Source organism: Colias eurytheme, chromosome 18 (assembly GCF_061535395.1).
Source record: "Colias eurytheme isolate Ceu_HAF_F1 chromosome 18, ilColEury1 Martin Lab GWU primary, whole genome shotgun sequence".
Classification (NCBI taxonomy): Eukaryota; Metazoa; Arthropoda; class Insecta; order Lepidoptera; family Pieridae; genus Colias; species Colias eurytheme.
In genome coordinates this window covers 5,903,633-5,922,365 of record NC_142997.1, presented here as the reverse complement: position 1 = coordinate 5,922,365, position 18,733 = coordinate 5,903,633, and the positions used below count along the sequence as shown (strand labels likewise).

Below are 18,733 nucleotides of genomic sequence, written 5' to 3'. Positions count from 1 at the left end.
AGGCTTGTGTTGTGGGTACTAGGCGACGATAAATATAATATTTAATAAATACATATATAGATAATAACACCCAGACCCAAGAACAAATAATTGAGTTCATCACACAAATATTTGCCCTGACCGGGGATCGAACCCGGGACCGTCAGCTCAGTAGGCAGTTACTTTACCACTGCGCCAACCGCGTCGTCGAAATGAATGAATAAAATGAATGTTTTCAGTTCTGTGTTAAACTATACAATTTTCAGTTGTATCAAAAAATACATTTTCAGTTAAATAATGGTGCTTTCTAAACAATCCGATCTCAAACAACTACTTATTCAATTAACAGTCATACAACAACTTTTTAATATTTTAACTATTTTCCTATCATATGTTTAATTACTTCCTACTTATTTTTCTATTCACTTTAACTATCACATAATTACTAATTATTATTTATTATATTATTCATACCTTGTACCCCCAGATGTACGAAATGATCGGATCTGCCATACGGGTTGGACGCCTGGCAGCGGTACACGCCCGAGTCGCGTCTATCCGCCCGCTCCACTACGAGCTCGCTGCGTAGACCCTCCGCGCTACGAGTTTCTGATATACTCATCCTAACGAGATATTAGGAATACGTTAATGTATTCGTATTAAAAGTCAATAGATATAATAATTAGGAATACGTTAATAAGATACTATAAAAATATCAATATTTAGAGAAGTTTGATTAAAATTTTTGGCTGCACCCCATAAAAGACTACAAATTGTTTTTCCGGCTACACATTTTAAGTTATATCAGAAAACTCAAACTTTATGTTTTCTAAATTTAACTTTATAATGCACAAAATGAAGTAGTTAGTATTTTCACTTAAATGCGTAACGACAAATTTCAAAATTATTAAGTGTATTTAATTTTGAAATCGATATTAAGCACACTTAGTAAAAATTATCATCTTTTTAAAATCTCTGAAACTGTACAAACCACATCACTGTAAAACAATACACACGTAACTTCACACGCTATGTCCCACCCCCACCCCCACAGATATACCTATAATCAGAATTAGGAAGTGGTCGTCCGGAATGGCTCCACGCGATCGCCAGCGGGCTGTCGCCGCGGGCGACGCAGACCAAACGCACCGTGTCGCCCAGCTTGGCGGTCACGTTCGCTGATTGAGTTTCGAATCTCGCTGGTTCTGTGTGCAATTCAATTGCACTTTGAGATCGTGTTTACTTAGGTATGTATTACTCATCATAGAGGTTTATTAAGAATTGATAATCCTTAGATTTAATATTATAAATGCAAAAGTTTGTACGGATGGACGGATGTACTATGTAACATACATAGTACATGTTACTGTTTCAAGAAAAAACTATTGAACAGATTTGGATGAAAATTTACAGTAATATATCATTCACAATGTGTCATGAGCATTCTATGCACTTGATTTTGCTTGCGCGTTCGTTCGCGGCCCGCGGCCGCGGGTAAAACCCACGGCACAAGCACAAATTGTTAAAAAAAACTAGTTATTTAGCTAAATAAACTATAGTGATTAATCAAAAAAATACTCGTAACGGCATATCGAAGAATTCATGAAACTTAGTTCCATAAAATAAAAATATTGATTTCAATTATCAATAAGGAAAATTATTACAAAAAGTTTTATAAACGATCTGTTGTTAAGTAACAGGTATATTTTTTAAATAATCTTCATTCTATTTATAATATATAAGACGATTTCTAAGGATTCACTGTGAAAAAGAAGTAAGGAAACTTTTGTGTTGTACCTACCAAAATACTTTGCCCCCTTTGCCCATTTCTTTGTAATTTTATTATAGAAAAAAAGATAAATAAGTCCTTGCTAAATGTTACGTATTGTTTCCATTGACAAATTAATGAGCAGTCTAATAATTTCTGTAAAAGTTTACATTTGTCATATGAGTCAATTCGTTTATTATTCATTCGACTAAAATCACCGCATTCACTTACCATTAACATGAATCGTAAGGGCCTTAGATAAAGCCGGAGCGACGCCATTGTCAGCTCTGCAGCGATATTTTCCAGAATGTTCCGCGCGAGCCGACTCCAGCCTCAGTGAGCCGTTACTAAGCACCACTGGATCCGATACAGCTCCCAACGCTGTTTCTGTACTACCTTATAAACGAAAAATAGTGTTAATCTATTTTAAACCTTCGTGCTTTTATAGTTGAAGCCCGTGGAGATTACTTCGCCGTGAACGTGCCAGAAGTTTATGATGTATAATAAGTGAATCATAACGGTAAGTGTTTTGTCGCAAAGTTTATTAAGTCTGGAGTACAGAAATGTTTATTTTTTAAACGCATTAGCGGTTATGATAATATTATAGACACACATTCACAAAGATAAAATGCTGCTCGAAATAGGTAGGTACTTACAATACCACCATATATTCCAATAACGAAATCACGACACTCAGATTATCTTATTTATTATAAATTGATAATTACATTAATATAATATTCAATATGAATTTATTCTAAAACACAAAATAACGAGAAAAGAAATTGGCGGTATAAAATATTGTCAAATTATACGACCACAGATAACACATAGTAATTAAATATTAAAAAAAAAGTATAAGTTGCCAGTTATAAAAAACATTGAGCGTTCTATAAATTGACATTTAATTAAATTAACTTATTTATTTAATTAATACCTTAAAATTTATTTAGCTTTCACAACTGAAAGAAAAATAAGAAACAGGAGATTTTATTAAGCAGAAAATCCATCATCTCCGAGCAGTGGAGCTTAGAGCGGACTTTTAAAATATAGTAAGGGAGCTTACCAGAGAATTTTGTCCAATAAATAGCGGGTGATGGATGTCCGCGCGCATCGCAGCTCACCGTGAGCGATCCATTTAGTAGCACGGCGGCGTCTGACGGCTCAATTTGCCAGTACGGTGGAACTGACGGGAAAAATATTGCACGCTCTTACACTATGATATGCAATTTGCGATTTCGATCATGGTTTCCGATAAAAAAACATAAACAGCACTTGTTTTTGAGAGTTATCAAAACTATATACAAATCAATATGAGGTTTTTCATTGAATTTATTATGCAGAAGAATTCTAATGACAAGACAAGCATGAATAGGAACAACAAAAGATAATATTTAACCTTATTTTTACATGGAATCATAGAATTTTATTTACATGATTGACGATAATTTCAATAGTTATTTTGATGCCAATTTATTACGTATAAATGTTATTTCATACTCCACCTACTCTGTTACATTTAGCTCGAAACAGATAATGTGCGGAATATAATTTGGTTATTGGTATTGGATTATGAATGGAATTTAATTATAATGGTTCACCACTTTCCATATACCTCAGCGTGTATTCACAAATTAATATACGATTTTGTATTATTATGATTATACTATAATGGATCACAGGATTTGGATTGGCGTGTTTGTATTCGAAAACACAATAAAGCATACATCAAATAGCTATTAGAACACATTGTTTATCACATACATATAAAACATGCAATATTAGTAAAAAAAAATGTCCTTAATTCTTGGTATCGTTTTTTCTAATAACATCATTATATAAACAAATCACAATCGTTTCTGCCAATCTCACATTTTAATAAAAGAACAATGTATAACATTACATTATATGTTACCTATATACTTAATTATTTTACGTAAAAAGTATACTCCAAATTCATAATCTCCATTTTTAACCGACTTCAAAAAAAAAGGAGGAGGTTATCAATTCGGCCGGTATATTTTTTTTTTTTTTTTATGTATGTACACCGATTACTCCGTGGTTTCTGAACCGATTTACGTGATTCTTTTTTTGTTCGATGCGGGATGGTGTCGAATTGGTCCCATAAAAATTTTATTCGGATAGGCCCAGTAGTTTTTATTTTATGAGCATTTTTGTCTGTATTTGTAAATGTTGCAAGTGCAAGTTTGAAGTCGGTTATTTTTAACGCAGTTATTGACTTGTTATAGAATATATTAAATATCATGTTGTATAAATTTTATCTGTTATAAAAACAAGGCAATTTTCCAAGTGGTGTATTTACCGCGAGTACGATAAGTTTGAGTTAAGGAAGTTGCAAGTGTGACGGAAAAGTTAAAATTTGTTACCGGATGGTGTAGAACAAATTATAGACTTGGTTTATCGCTTCTAAACTGCATAGCTAGTTTATGGCATGAAAGCTGTCTTAAGCCTTGGTTTGGTATGCCTTTTGAAGATTGTTAAAGATTTCATGTTCTTATTGATAATAGCGTAAAATGTTTTACAAAGAAGATTATTATCTGTCTGAACTCGGAACCAACTTTTATATTGGAATCAGTCAATCTTCAAAAACATTGTAATGACTATCCAACAAGGCTTGGTATCTCATATCTATTAATATACGACAAATGAAAACCCACGGTGCTTTCAAAAGCGGCATTCAAGCATTCCAACGGAGATACAAAACAAATAGTACAAAGATTAAACGTGTGGAAATGAAAGGCTCACCTTTGATGGCTAGTTCAGCAGACGCATTAGCTTTGCCGGCGGTGTTCGTCACTACACACGTGTATACGCCGCTGTGTGCTGCTGTAAGGCTTTTGAATAGCAACATACTGTAGAACTCCGCGCCGCGCTCGTCGACCTGCAGTTACGTAATCTTAGCCAGACGAAAAAAATAACAAGAGTACATGAGTTTTGAGTTTAATTAAATATTGTGGACGGGTTCAACTGGATGATGTTAATCCGAGATGAAAACGTGATTTTTTGTTTTAACGTAAAGTTCTACATAGTATTGTAAAAAAATACGATTATAATAAAAGCAGGGATATAATTTATCAGAATAGAATGGAAACTGCGCTTAAAAACTTTATTATCTTGTTGTTATTTATAGAGGCTTTACCTCGTTTGTTTTGTAGGATTAAGGTCACCGTGTTTAATATGAATAAAACATACTGATTAATTATACTGTGGTATTAAATCTTTATTCACTAAATTGTAATTTATGCTTGTTTTAAATAAAATACTATACAACGTGCAATCGCGCAATCACCGTCTATTGAGATGTCTATAAACCTTACCTGTAGCACGCTAGAGATCGGCATTTGATCTTTGAGCCAAGAGAAGTAAACAGGCATGTCCCCTGACGTCACAGTGCAGGTCAACTGAGCGCGGTCGCCGGAGCGCAAGCCGGGCGGAAACACGATGGGCGACAAGACGGGCGGCGACACTACGTTCACTTGCACCTGGAATATTTGTATTTCAGTATCTTGGATTGTTAAAAATGGGCTAGAATTTTTGCAACCTCAAAAAGAGGTACATTTAATTTACTTTTATGATTAGTTTTAAGTAATCACAAAAGTTAGACTTACATATTAATAAATAATCTTATGATGAAGATGAGTGTGTAGCTCATAAGGAACCTGTTATAATAAAATACATAAAACTAAACACAATATGTAGAATTAACCTATAACATTTGGTTCCAGTAGATATTGTTAAATATTTATTAATGAAAAACTTCACATGAATTATTCAAATAAAGTAATAGGTACCTAAGTACGTTGTACGTGTACGTTGTTGTGTAGTTCGTTTTTCATCACAGTTAAACTTATAATGCAAATGTGCAATTTGCAACGTATTCGTATCTACTTCGATAACATTCTATTTTCAACATTATATATCTGAAGTAAGTCTAAATTAGAACGTTGTACTAGCTGCCCATGAACTCTTCTAAAAATAATATTGGATTCAATCCATGCCCGATTCAATCGATGCTCGCTATATGAACTCCATACAAAGTACAATATTATCTCAAAGAAAGAACAATATTATATTTCTCGTGGATATTCAAGCTTTGCTTCTTACCTCTCTCCTCGCGAGCTCCCCTCCAGGTGTCATTACGGAACAAATCCAGCCCCCTTTATCCCTGTTTTTATCCACATTTATAATAGTTAGCCTGCCATCTACTTGTTGATATCTGGGATCAGTACCCACTCCACCTTCCCATTTTACTGAGCTGCAAAGTAAACATTTAATAAATCTTCTGTTACTTATTTTCCATGGTTGTGTAAGTAAACAAGCGTGAAAGAGACAGGTGTGCCTAAATGTAATGAGAGGGAAAAGGATAACAGTTTTTTTACGCAAGATTTAGCACGAAAATTTACTCACTCAATGGGAAAACCGTAATAAGGGCACCATATTGTCACTTCCGAACCCGCAACAGCTTTCACGGGATTCAAAGCTCTGATGTATGGTGGACCTAGCGGAAATATATTTTCATGAAAACTCCTCATTTTGACTTTCTAACTGTTTCTAACTGTAGGTAATCTGTGTCGAACATAAATCTATAACACAAATAAACCTAAATTTTTATTCAAATGAACGTTTTACAAAATTTTAATGCTGTTTTGTGAAGTTAGAAGTAATAAAAATTTGGGAAATTGTGTAACATAATCATTTTATGTATTAAGAAAAACCTTTGATACAAATGCCTTCGTACCTTCAGTAAAACTTTTTTGTTTCAATAAATAAACCATTTTCATTTTAACAAAACAAAAATAAAAAGTAAAAACCTCCTACCCAACAAACATCACATTATCCTAAAACAATTTAATATTAATTATTTATAATGTTGTTTAATTTAATTAACTACCAAATATGATTACCATAGACGTTCAACCGAGCGGCATGCGCAACCGAGCCGTGCGCGTTGCTCGCGCGGCATTCGTACCGGCCACCGTGCTCCACCCGCGCGGTGCTCAGCGAGAGTGTAGACAGGATATAATTGTTCCCGCCCATACCAGATGGGCCGTTGTCGCGACCTTCTGATATTATCGCACTGTGCAAAAAAAAAACAAAACGTCAAATAAGAAAAAGCTTTTTTAATTAAGTACTTCGTGAAGCACCTTGGCTAGTGTGGACGTGGCTCGGCCGAAAAACACGCTTTCCTCTGCCGAGCCGCAGAAAATTCTTCGCGAGGCTGCTTGATATGTTTTTATACCAGCAAATTTTCCTACCATAATATATTGCTTTGCATAAATATTAAGATAAAATTTTTAAATCAATCAAACAGTGAATCTCTTATAGGTAATTCAGACTCATTTTTATTTGGATATCGATTGCATTAATCGTTATATTATTGTATCCAATTATAAATAGCTTGTGTTGTATTAGGACCTAAAAATTAGGTAGTGTATTCAAATCAACGATTCCAACGAAACAAAAAAACAAAACGAAACTCTTTCATAAGAAACATTAATTTATTCAGCTATAATATTACCACAAAATCTTTGCCCAAATGCCTTAATATTTCAACAAATAACCCATTGACTATTGTTCATACACATACACTTCAATTGTTTCTACGATTACAATATAACTGAAAAAATCATAAGAGGAAATTGAATATTCATATTATATCTGGAAAACTGAACCGTGAACGAGCGACGGTTTAATAAAATACTTATGAAGGAAAATGTTAAAAGAACAAAGAAATATATTATATTTTTATAAACCGATTGCTCCTTATACGCCTGGTTACGTTATCAACCAAGACAATCTTTTGTAAATTTCGATAGAATGAAATAAAATTATTTTTCTCTAATTTCCAAAAAGCTTACGCTACTTAGGTACATCTAAGCATGTTAACAAGACTTGTGAAATACAACTTCACGTACAAAAGTATAGATTATGTTGTCTTAACAAAAAATGCTTCATACCCATGATGCGAAGGAATTGGCTGTCCATCGAGGGTCCATCGAAACCTAGGTGGCGGTTCCCCGACCGCCGAACACTTGAGAGCAACTTGCGCCCCGGGCTGTACAGCTTGTTCAATAAAAGTATACACCAATTCCGGCCGAGAATCTACAAAACACAACGCGTTATGAAAATAATAGGAGACTTCGGAGAAAATATGGTTTCTTTCTAACCTGAAGAGCGTTTTTGTCGTTTTCTTTTGTAAGCGCCGACACAACCCGTCCTCGCCGCTAATGAGCACCATATACCTGAGAATATATAAGTGCAACAATATTTTTGTGTCCCATAAAACAAGCAGCTGTTACAGAAAGTCACCTTAGAAATAAGCAGTTGGTAAATTATAGGTACACATAACATATGAAACATAATAATGTTTTGTTTTGGGTTCCTAAAGATCATAAGACGTCTGAGAGATTAATCTATAAATATTTTCAGCAAGAAAAACAAGTATAAGTTCTTACAAAATGATTACAGACGGAGAACATTTTTCTAGACTGTATTCTTAGAACATTAAATAAAATGTTATCTTTTGATGTTTATAAATAAAGGACACCTACGCTTCATATGTAGCATTTTATTCTTTAGTGTTCCGGAGTTGTACGCAAACAATAAAAGTACAAAGCCTCTATAAAGGACGTCTCATACGGAATGTGACTCGTTGAAAAATTCATTCTTTTTCCGTTTTACTATCCGCATTCGTTCAGAATTTATAACGCTATAAATCGTGCGACCGAGCTAAAAATTTACAACCGAATGGGTTACTATTCAGTAAGTAGATACAGAACAAAATTGCTGATATCATGAGTGAGATGCAGCGTGAAGGTTGCAACGAAAATACTCTGAGAATCTTATTTATGTTGTGATGGTGTGACTATTTGCAGTAAAGATTTCATGTTTCGAAATAAAATACTTTTTAACGGATTTCATGTTTGTAATAATTATTATAATTCCTCATATTTGAAGATACCTACCGTTTTTGACTCCCATTACATATACATAAAGTTTTAACAAAAGAGAGTACCCACATAATTAAGTAAATATTACTCCTATGAAAAACCTTACGAAAAGTGAAATGTGAATTTCATTTCATAAATGAAGAGGGTAAATACACTCTTATGAAAAAACTTCATGCGATAACCTCGTCAGTACAATAGACGCTTGGCAAAACGAGCTTTTGACATATGAAAATAAAAAAAAAATCATCTCCCTCGCCACCTACGCCCACCTCCACCAAGATGGATGTCAGGCGGGAAATATCCGGCGAACTATTCCAATTTGAAAACTTTCCTTTTGGTAAAGTAACCGCTGGAGTACTAGCCCAGAATGGACTCGAAAATTGATCTCGTCAAAGTCACGTATTTTCTTGTAACTTTTCAACTATCATGTTTTGGGAAATCGAAATCCAATTCCCCTAATATATTCAGTCCAGCCATTCGTATGGACGGGGACATTACGATGTACGGTTTAGTGTGCATAAAAAATTCGGCAGATGGCCGACAATGTTTTTAGGTCACCGCTAGCTACGTGCTACGTGCTATACCTACCTACACATTTATTCGAGAATTCAATTCGAATTTCCTAAAGACTGGTTACGACTACATTTTTTACGTTTTGTATAAGGACTTGTTTACTTTCCTTTTTAATTTAGGTTTGGCATTTTCTTTGTGAAGTGAAATTAAGAAGGTTTTATATATAGGAGTGGTCTTAACGACGAGGAAAATGGTACATATTATTGTATTCTGTACGTTTTCTGGTCGTAGGAATTTAATCCCGGTTCCCATCCCATTTGAGAACTTTATCTGGCACGAAACTCATTAGAACCAGAGTTTTGTGGGTAAATTAAATACACTAATTTAGTCCCGGCCCATTTTGGCGTATACTACTGGTGCTTGTTTTTCACAATTTATAAACTACTTACATAGAAGTTAGTAGATATTTATTGAAAAATAAAAATATTTAGTGTCTAATTTATAATTTGTAGAAAAACATGAACTTTTATTTACACACAAAAGCATAAATTCCAATCTCCACGCAAAATACCAGTTAAATTAAGACCACATATTTTACATTAACACACCCATAAATTTCCAATTTCTGTACCCAGGTGATAAGAACGTACTGATAGGATTTTTTCACAACAATTTGCCCTAAGCTACAGCCTTATTTTTCTCTCTGAGTGAGTAGGAAATTTATGAGCGACCCCAAAGCAATAAAATACCTTGCGAGAAAATGAAGGAGCAAATCGCAATATATTTGTTCCTTGGTGGCTAGAAGAAACCCATTTTAAGCATTCGCGTGGGGAAATATTATTTCTTGCTAACAATGCGAGATGGAAGGTGAACGGTGATATAAACCAAATATAACTAAATATAATGGATATCGCAGTGTTCGAGTTATTTATTGCACCTCGAGTTTTGGTATCCAGAGATGAAAGATCGAGAACATTTTCGTAATACATACGTATCTATATAATAATAAGTTACATGTAAAATGTTATATAGAGCAAATGAATTATTTGCTCTATATAACATTTTACATGTAACATATTATTATATTGATACTGGAAAGCAAAATGATTTAAATCAACAATAATTATAAATTACACAGCCATCTGATGCCGCAAGGAAAATGCATTTCGTTACGATAATGATAAATTTTGCATAAAATAATAAACCTGTCGATTTGTACGCGAATATAATAATTATAATATTCCCTGGGGCTCTTTTAAAATGTTGATGCAATTTAACTGAATATTCATTGAACATTATAATAATATATACATTTTATTAATAACTTACAGTTTAAATAATTATTATATACGACATTTGAAATACAATTAAAATTTAAATCACATGACATTATCAACATTTAATTTGCTCGAACCTATACTTTTTTGCGAACATAATTATTTATTTAAAAGTGCATTTATTTTTTTATGATAAAAAATTTAAAATGAAATTGAGCATGGCTAGATGGAGTTTATAACACGAGAGAGAATAATTAGGTATATTCTCGAATTTTTTTACTAAAAGCTTAACTTGTTAACAGAAATGATCGATGTTATAAATAAGCTTTATTTATCTAATATGTCCTTATATATTATATATCCTTATTACATTTATCCTTGAACCTACGAGACAGACACTTATAAACTACCTAATATTGTCATAATATCACGGCAAATTGTATTATTATAAACGTATTTATTAATTGAATAAATTTAGAGAATAAGAATGCTAGAGTATACACATAATAAAAACCTATTATATACTTATAAAAAAAGGTTCAAGAAATCGATTAATGTTTTCGCCAAATCGATTAATTTCTTTAAAAATAAAGCACTAAACACATTCTGTCCAAAATTATTATAGTCATCTTTTGATATTAAGAAAATAATTCCGAGATATTTCAAAGTCTTGTTCAAATATTCGTTCATAAACGAAACGAAGTATTTTCAATGTCTATAAATTTTAAAATTGCATAAATTCAACGGAGCGTCGAAATGAGATAAAAATAGAAAGAATGACAAAGATGTCATCTGAGCTCGCTTCTAGCAGAGTAATTCTTAACCGCAGCACTCCAGAGACTGGGCTAACCATTATATTTATGACCTGTCTTATTATGAGCCGCAAGCTATATTTCTAGACTGTGGACTAGAACCTTTTAGTGGCAAAGCCTAGCCATTTTATAACCATCATACAGTACAGTTAACGTCGCCCGATACTTAGTGGTCTCACAGACTAACTACATACCATAGAGTAATAACGGTCACTTAGACTGTATTTTATAGGTAAAATATTAAATAATAATACTTGACCATAGAAATGCGTTATTCGTTACGAAATAAGCTTTTCGCCAGGGTTTTACTATAAGTATTGTTATTAATAATTTGAACTACTGAACAATTAATAGAAAATGTATGTATAGAATATAGATAATAGATATTAATCAAGTTTTCTATTGTAAATCTGTTTCTATTCTTGAGGTTTCACTTTTTAATTACTAAATAAATGGTTGTTAATCCTTCAGTTGATTTCATTTCTCCCGTATTAAGTCTTAAAAAATTCAAAAAACTCTATCTCATACTGTGAAGCTGTAAATTTTAATAACATGAACCATACTAATTTGTTTCCTCGTGTAGCAATTTCATCTAAATAAAGTCACAGTGTTTCTTCAGTTATTTCCACGAAGCCCAATCCAATTAAATATTTTTATAACGTTAGTTTTATTACTAAAACAAGTCTACTTCAAACCTTCTATCTGAATCTGACGACTGACTATTAAAGCCGAAATCGTAATAAAAGTCAGACTTCAAAAGGTAAAAATAAATAAATAAAGATTGTATCCAAGTGTAATATTCGAGCTTGTACACATTTTTTTCTATTCAATTCTAAAGAAAAATAAAGTGTCACCATGTCAATGGAAAAAAGAAATGTAAAAGAGAAATATTAAAACGTATAACATGATATTGAAGTATAAGTACCTTTTGTAATATCTTTTACCTATACATAGCGTATTTCTTGTACGAATAAAGTATTGCTTATGGACTTAATTACTCACCGGTGTTAAATTGCTTCTTCCATTTACCCTGTATTTCATCACAAGTTCCATTAGCAGATTCCACTTGTATGCAATTAAACCTGCAAATAATTCATAGTTATAACAAACTTTTCTAGCCAAACGGTTAAGTCGTAATTATTTTATGTTTATAATTATTATTCTAAATACTATTTTATAAATAAATTTTTAAGCCAGAAATTTCTTCATATCAAATGCAGGATGTTAAATGTGGAATATATTAATTAAATGCTTCTTCCTAATTATTTCTCAAACTACCCTATTCAGTTTCTTTAAACTAATTCTTAAGATAATACTTAAATGAAGCTTTCATCCTACCATTCATAAACCACGGAAAAAGTTCATGAAAGTAATCCTTTTCACATTCATAGGTGAACGCTTCGTAAATAAAGCGTTGACTAAAAGCACATTGAACTCCATATCCATGCATTAAATGTGAAGAACGCGAACTAAAGGCTAATAAATTTGTAAAGGCTATATTTGCAAAGTGCTGAACAAATGAGAAATTGTTGACGCAAACTGTTTGTAATGCGCAAAGTTGCTTGTCGAAACACTTGAATATGACAAACTTTGAAACAACGGCGCCGGGCGCTACGCTGCTAGTTTACCGACAAACTTTTATAGACCATTATGAAAAGTGACGATTTTTAATAAAAACCGTTCTCCTACATGCACTACTCAGTGCGAGCACAATGCTCAGCTTAAAACAAAGCGTTTCCTGCAAAAAGTTGGATTTAGAAAATATTTAATTTTACAAGCAGTGGATAAAGTTAAGTTATTACATGCTGGAGCCTGCATGTATTGTTTTCCGCATTCCAAACTATTATTTTATGCTAAATGCACCTGAATAATAAAAATATGTGAATGATTATCTGGATACTGTGTACTCTTAAAATTAAAGTAATAAAATGTTAAGGTATTTAAGGCATGCACCCATGAAACATGAAAATATAATTATAATGAGTTAGGTTTTGATATTATATTATGTTAAAAGCAAAAATAAAGCATAATCGTAATATGTAATTATATCAACAACAATTGTTGTTGAATTATTCAACACCTACACAAGCGAAGCGTAAAGTATAAAAATAAACTTTTGCGAATATTTTTGTGGCAGGCCTATATACCTTTTCGCAAATAATGTTATTTTATTCAACCCTTCTAGGAACATTTCAAATCATAGGTAATGGAAGAAAAACATTACAACGCGAATAAACTTTTAGTGGAGGCCGATGAGAAAATATAAATATTTGCAAGTACGCAGGCACACGTAATCACGCTTTATTTAAAATTCTGCCGGTTACGTTTATACGTTAAACATTTTCGTAATGAATTTTGTATAAAGGTTTCGTTATACATGCTGTCAATTTAACATACAGTTGAGTTACCAGGAATTAATTTTGCGTGTGCCGAGAGCAGTAATTTGTATTCAATTATGAAAAGAAACATTTCATTGAGACAAGAACAATGGCATTCAGTTTGTGGGGTCTCCCATCTATAAAAGGGTCTTTAACTACAATGTGTAAAGGGTATGTATTGAAATCTGTAATTATTGCATCAACTACCACCTAACATTTAACAACCTACTGTATTAATAGGAAATTTTAGTTCATACATTTTACCGGGCTATTGTTAATATTGGTAAGTGAATTTAATTTCGTATGTAAGTACTGAAATTACAAGCATCAATTAATTAATAAACATTCACTTTCATAATAGAGTACTCTATGTAGCTAGCAAATTATTACAACTACTCTGTATTATTAAAAATAGAATAATGTAACCCATTAATAATTAATTATTTCCATAAGGGACTAAAACCTTAATGCGTATCGTCATTTAATTTTACACGTGAATAATTTCACAGCCAACTTCATTAATCCTATCATAAAATAATGTAAAGGTACCCTTTCGTAAAATTAACAGCTATAATTGACTTCAAATTTCGCCGGAAAATGAGGCTACAAGTGACAGGTAAGTTCTAAACGATACCGTTTATGTAGGTGTAATGTCTGGGGAGAGGGTGAGACGAGAAATTAGTCAGAAGTGGGTCAAAGTCGCGCTGGGTCGTCGCCCCGCTATGTAGAGCGTCTGAAGTAATTATGTAACCGAGATGTCACTTGAACACGATACTGTGTCTTAACACAATAATGTTACGGCACAAAATTCAATAAGATATTCCAATTTTAATAAGATTCCGCGACAATGCATCTGCTTTTGTGACCTATTTGCTCGTTTTTATGGAAAAAGGTGAAAGGTGAGGACAAGAATGAGACATTCATTGAATTGAATGAAATATCAAGTTCTGCAACGATCTCATTAAGTCTCATTTATATTAATGTATAGTCAACAATGTTTTATGGTAAAAAATATACCTACAGTATTGTTCGTAAAAAGATACCTATTTTATCTCCATTATTTGTAGGAAAAGTTTACTTACTCTTCGCTTGATTGAATAAGTTCGTACTCGGCTGGAACTTCTAGATTGAATGCTTTTTGCCGCCGCTTCCGTTTACTAAAATCTGTAAAAAGGCCATCTATTCAATAAATCTTCAAAGCGCTTTCAAATAAGAGGAGATATACTAGGTCTCATAAACAGTGAGAATATCTAGACGTTGTGCATTCGATGTTTAAAAATATTAGACGTCTTGCTTCTTGCTAACTTTTGTTCTCGGAAATTTATCATAATATATTTATACCCTATTTTAAACAAATACTTTGCAATATGAAATACATATAGGATTGTGTCACAAAGCATAACTTGCATTTTAACTTTATCTTGCATTTTTAACCTACATCATAACAGCAAATACACAATTCCTGTGTCGATTCGAGTGTTACATTAAAATGTACACTAGAGATGACGTATAATTAAAGAGGGTACACCGCAAGCGATTCGAGTGCACTCCTACATAATGGTAGTGGAAGTGTGAGTATTTTTAGCACTTATTCGCAATCGATGGCCAGGGCCACTTCCATGTAGCAGAGCCCATTTATATTTTCGGGCGTGCGCAATAAAATCAATACTGTGAACTTTCCGAGTGCACTGACCTACTCCCATCCGAATAAGGCCACACGTTGTATAAACTATTTATTTCACGTAACTACTAAATCTTTGATCTGTGCAAGATATATTGGCAAATAATTTATTTGACTTGTATTAGTCCACGGTAATGAATGACCAATTAAAACGGTTACCATTATAGCGGACTCAGGCTGGTAAATACAAACGAATACGACTCTAGGTATTCAATCAACTAATTTTTCATGAATTCTATTATAAAAAAATGAAAAAAGCAATAATATTTTAAGAAAAATAAAACGTTTAACATACATAGGTATCAAAGAAAAGTTAAAAACCGCGTGGGTTTCAAATGGGGGGCAAATTCTAAATACTTGTCTTGCAATAAGTGTCAAATGATTGTGAATACGAGGGAAAAACGGTTGCGAAATTCAATTGATAAACGTTTTAATGCGACGTAGACAATTTGCGAAGAATAAAGTATTTAACGTGGAATGTTTTGTTCAATGCAAGTACGCAACTAAAGCGTGGCACTTGAAAAAAGATAAAAATCCATTTTGAATGCGCATATTTCCCTGCGAGCGGGAGGCCCGCGCGGATAGACAAAGGCCTGTGAAATTACAGTCTTGCTTTTAAATGCGAGAATGAATCGCAATGTCTCATCCCCTCAAAGCTTTGCAAGTTGCGGAACACGACGCGTCCAATGTGCACACAACCTGTACTATTTGCTCTCAGATACAGATTACAAGTTCCGACTGTCTTTGGATGTGCACTGTATTGATCATCAAAAGTGTAGGCCCTTTTATATACTTCTAATTTTTGCAATTTGATCCTTATTGGCCATTTTTAATTAATGATCTTCAATATTTATGAACATGACTTTACTTCAGATATGGTATTAACTATGTTACTTTTGTAACAAAACTTAAAACTTATAATGCATTACTTTAAAAATAGATATTGACGTGAACACGAATAATATAACATATTTCTTTACAATGAATAGAAATAAGAAGAATAAGAAGAGATAAATTTTATGGAACAAATATTGTTTAACATTTCTACCTTCTCCAAAGAATACAAAGTTAAACAAGACCTATAAATAAAGTTTTGTGAAAGAATAAACGGATTCGAACATCTTGCAATTGAAAAGAAAAGTTGTGTAAGCGTTCTTAACCGGTTAGATACTCTGTAAATAGTTGTACGTGACTCGAATACTTGGCATTACTCGGATTTCACTTTTAGTTTTAATATTGTAGGAAAATATGATGTGTTTCTTCCTGTTCACGTCTCGTAGCTTGCTAACGAACTGGCCATTACGAAGGATTTAAAAATGCAGCCGTGAGCTTTGTAGACACGTTTTTCTACTTCGCAACACATTTGTCGCAAGACAAAACCTGCGGGAATTACGCTCTTGTTCCCAGCTGTTATATCTTTCCTTTGAACCCTAGGACTATAAACAGATGAAATGGAAATGAACCCTTTGCCAGCCGTGCATGTTCACCTTTGCTTAAATTGGAGGGTATTGTACTTTTTATGTATATCTCAAAAGCAACACATTTACTTTACAGCAGTATACTTCTCTTTGATTATTGTGAATATATTTTTATTATTATCTCACTATAATTAACAACAATAAACGTTCAAATACATCTTTAAAAAGTATCTTTAAATTAAATAACCATCATTGTCCCAATGTTCCGCGACCCTAGAGCACAGAGACAGCTGGCAATGAAGACAAAGTGGGCTAAAATTGGCGGGAGAGCACTAATTCTGCGGGCGGGCGGCCATTGTGGTCGATGGCACACAAACAAGATGTTTTATGAACTCACATTACAACAATGATACGAATTAAGCTGACGATTTGTTAACTGTGCGAGATATATTGAAACCATAAGTACGACAATAATATATTGTTATTTTCATTCGCTTGCGAAAAACAAATAACTTTAAAGTTATAACACAAAATATTTTACATTATTAATGTATTAAGCTCTCGGGATTGGAAATTTAATTTAATAATGTATGTTATAATGTGCGTTAAAAATTCAGTGTCTGGTTTAATCATTATTCTGAATAATCCTACAAACTTTAACGTGGTGCAGAATAATTAAAGTAATTAATCGATACTTACACAAATTCTCGCCTTCATACAAATCCGCAACAATTCTTCTGAAACAAAATATTTTTAAGTAAGGGCGAAACATTGTATGGTTTGCTATGTTTCAAATACTTTTGTAAAGAATATGTTACCTGAATGCCTCGTTTTGTTCAGTCGCAGTCTTTTGATAGCACACACATAGCTTGAAACTCTTTTTAGGCCATACGGCATGGAAGCCATTATTTTCAGAACCTGTGTGAATATACAAAACGTGTGAATCTTTCAAACATAAAGCTCTCATGTAATCGTGTCGTTTTAAATACTATGTGTGAATAGTTTACTGTAGCAGATACATGTAATGTCTTGTATTTAAAAACGTACGCATCGCAGTTGCTAAATTTTCACCGATTCTAATATTTTTAATTTGTTTTAAAACAGCGGCATTTTCTTTCATAATAAATTTCTTCTTGCAGGTAGAAGAAGATAAACTACGTAATAAAGAATTCTGGAATAAGACTTCGCTGTGCTTCATTAAATTCTCAAACTAACTTCTACATACATACTAACCGGTAGGCACTTGTACTATTTCTTAAATACAAAATTATTTTCATTCAATATTCATATAGATTGTTAGTTGATACCCAAATAAAGTCTATTTGATTTCATAAGAAACAAAACAAGCGATAGTTACGTATGAAATACTTAATGAAATATGATAATAATATAATCCCAACACAGACAGCGTCATTTACATGATAGATATTAACAGTAGTCACAATTAAGTTATCTTCTAGATACGAATTAATTCTAACAACTCCAAATTGTACCACAAAAGCAATTTATAAATACGTCATTTATCACACTATACATATGAACGACGCGGACGTATTCTTGTTATCCAACATCAGACTGCTAAGTTTGATGGGAACCCTATCGGGTGTCACGTTGATTTCCAATTAGGCCTCTAGTGCACCCTGCGACCCTCGTCACTGCTGACAGCCGGCCATTTCTACTGCCTCGCTATATGCCCCTACACTGCATATTTAACGAGATCCGTTAATTCTTTATGAATATTCAGCCGTCGCTTGATCAGATCACACACGATTTTATTGACATTTTCGGTATTAATGGCTTCATAAAATTGATATGTTATTTCAATTAATAAGGAGGAAAATATGAAATTCGAATAATGGAACTTCATTATGTTATCCTATATTCATTATTATTTCTCTATCAAGATTTCCAAGAGCTGTAGTCGTGTTGTCGGTAT

General features: G+C 32.9%; 1 protein-coding gene across 1 annotated transcript in view; it reads right to left on the bottom strand.

Annotated features, from left to right (window-relative positions):
* The window catches only part of LOC149900668 (cell adhesion molecule Dscam2-like), a 62,093-nt gene that overhangs the window by 28,207 nt on the left and 15,153 nt on the right, over positions 1 to 18,733 (bottom strand). The window contains exons 4-18 of the mRNA XM_090112434.1: positions 17,616 to 17,715; positions 17,497 to 17,534; positions 14,781 to 14,862; positions 12,323 to 12,402; positions 7,936 to 8,010; positions 7,726 to 7,870; positions 6,673 to 6,845; positions 6,176 to 6,266; positions 5,873 to 6,023; positions 5,086 to 5,250; positions 4,514 to 4,649; positions 2,814 to 2,933; positions 1,979 to 2,143; positions 1,040 to 1,184; positions 454 to 602 (exon numbers count right to left, since the gene is read on the bottom strand). Of these exons, the coding sequence (XP_089968560.1) occupies positions 454 to 602; positions 1,040 to 1,184; positions 1,979 to 2,143; positions 2,814 to 2,933; positions 4,514 to 4,649; positions 5,086 to 5,250; positions 5,873 to 6,023; positions 6,176 to 6,266; positions 6,673 to 6,845; positions 7,726 to 7,870; positions 7,936 to 8,010; positions 12,323 to 12,402; positions 14,781 to 14,862; positions 17,497 to 17,534; positions 17,616 to 17,715 (1,815 nt within the window). The remainder of the gene's footprint in view (positions 1 to 453; positions 603 to 1,039; positions 1,185 to 1,978; positions 2,144 to 2,813; positions 2,934 to 4,513; positions 4,650 to 5,085; positions 5,251 to 5,872; positions 6,024 to 6,175; positions 6,267 to 6,672; positions 6,846 to 7,725; positions 7,871 to 7,935; positions 8,011 to 12,322; positions 12,403 to 14,780; positions 14,863 to 17,496; positions 17,535 to 17,615; positions 17,716 to 18,733) is intronic.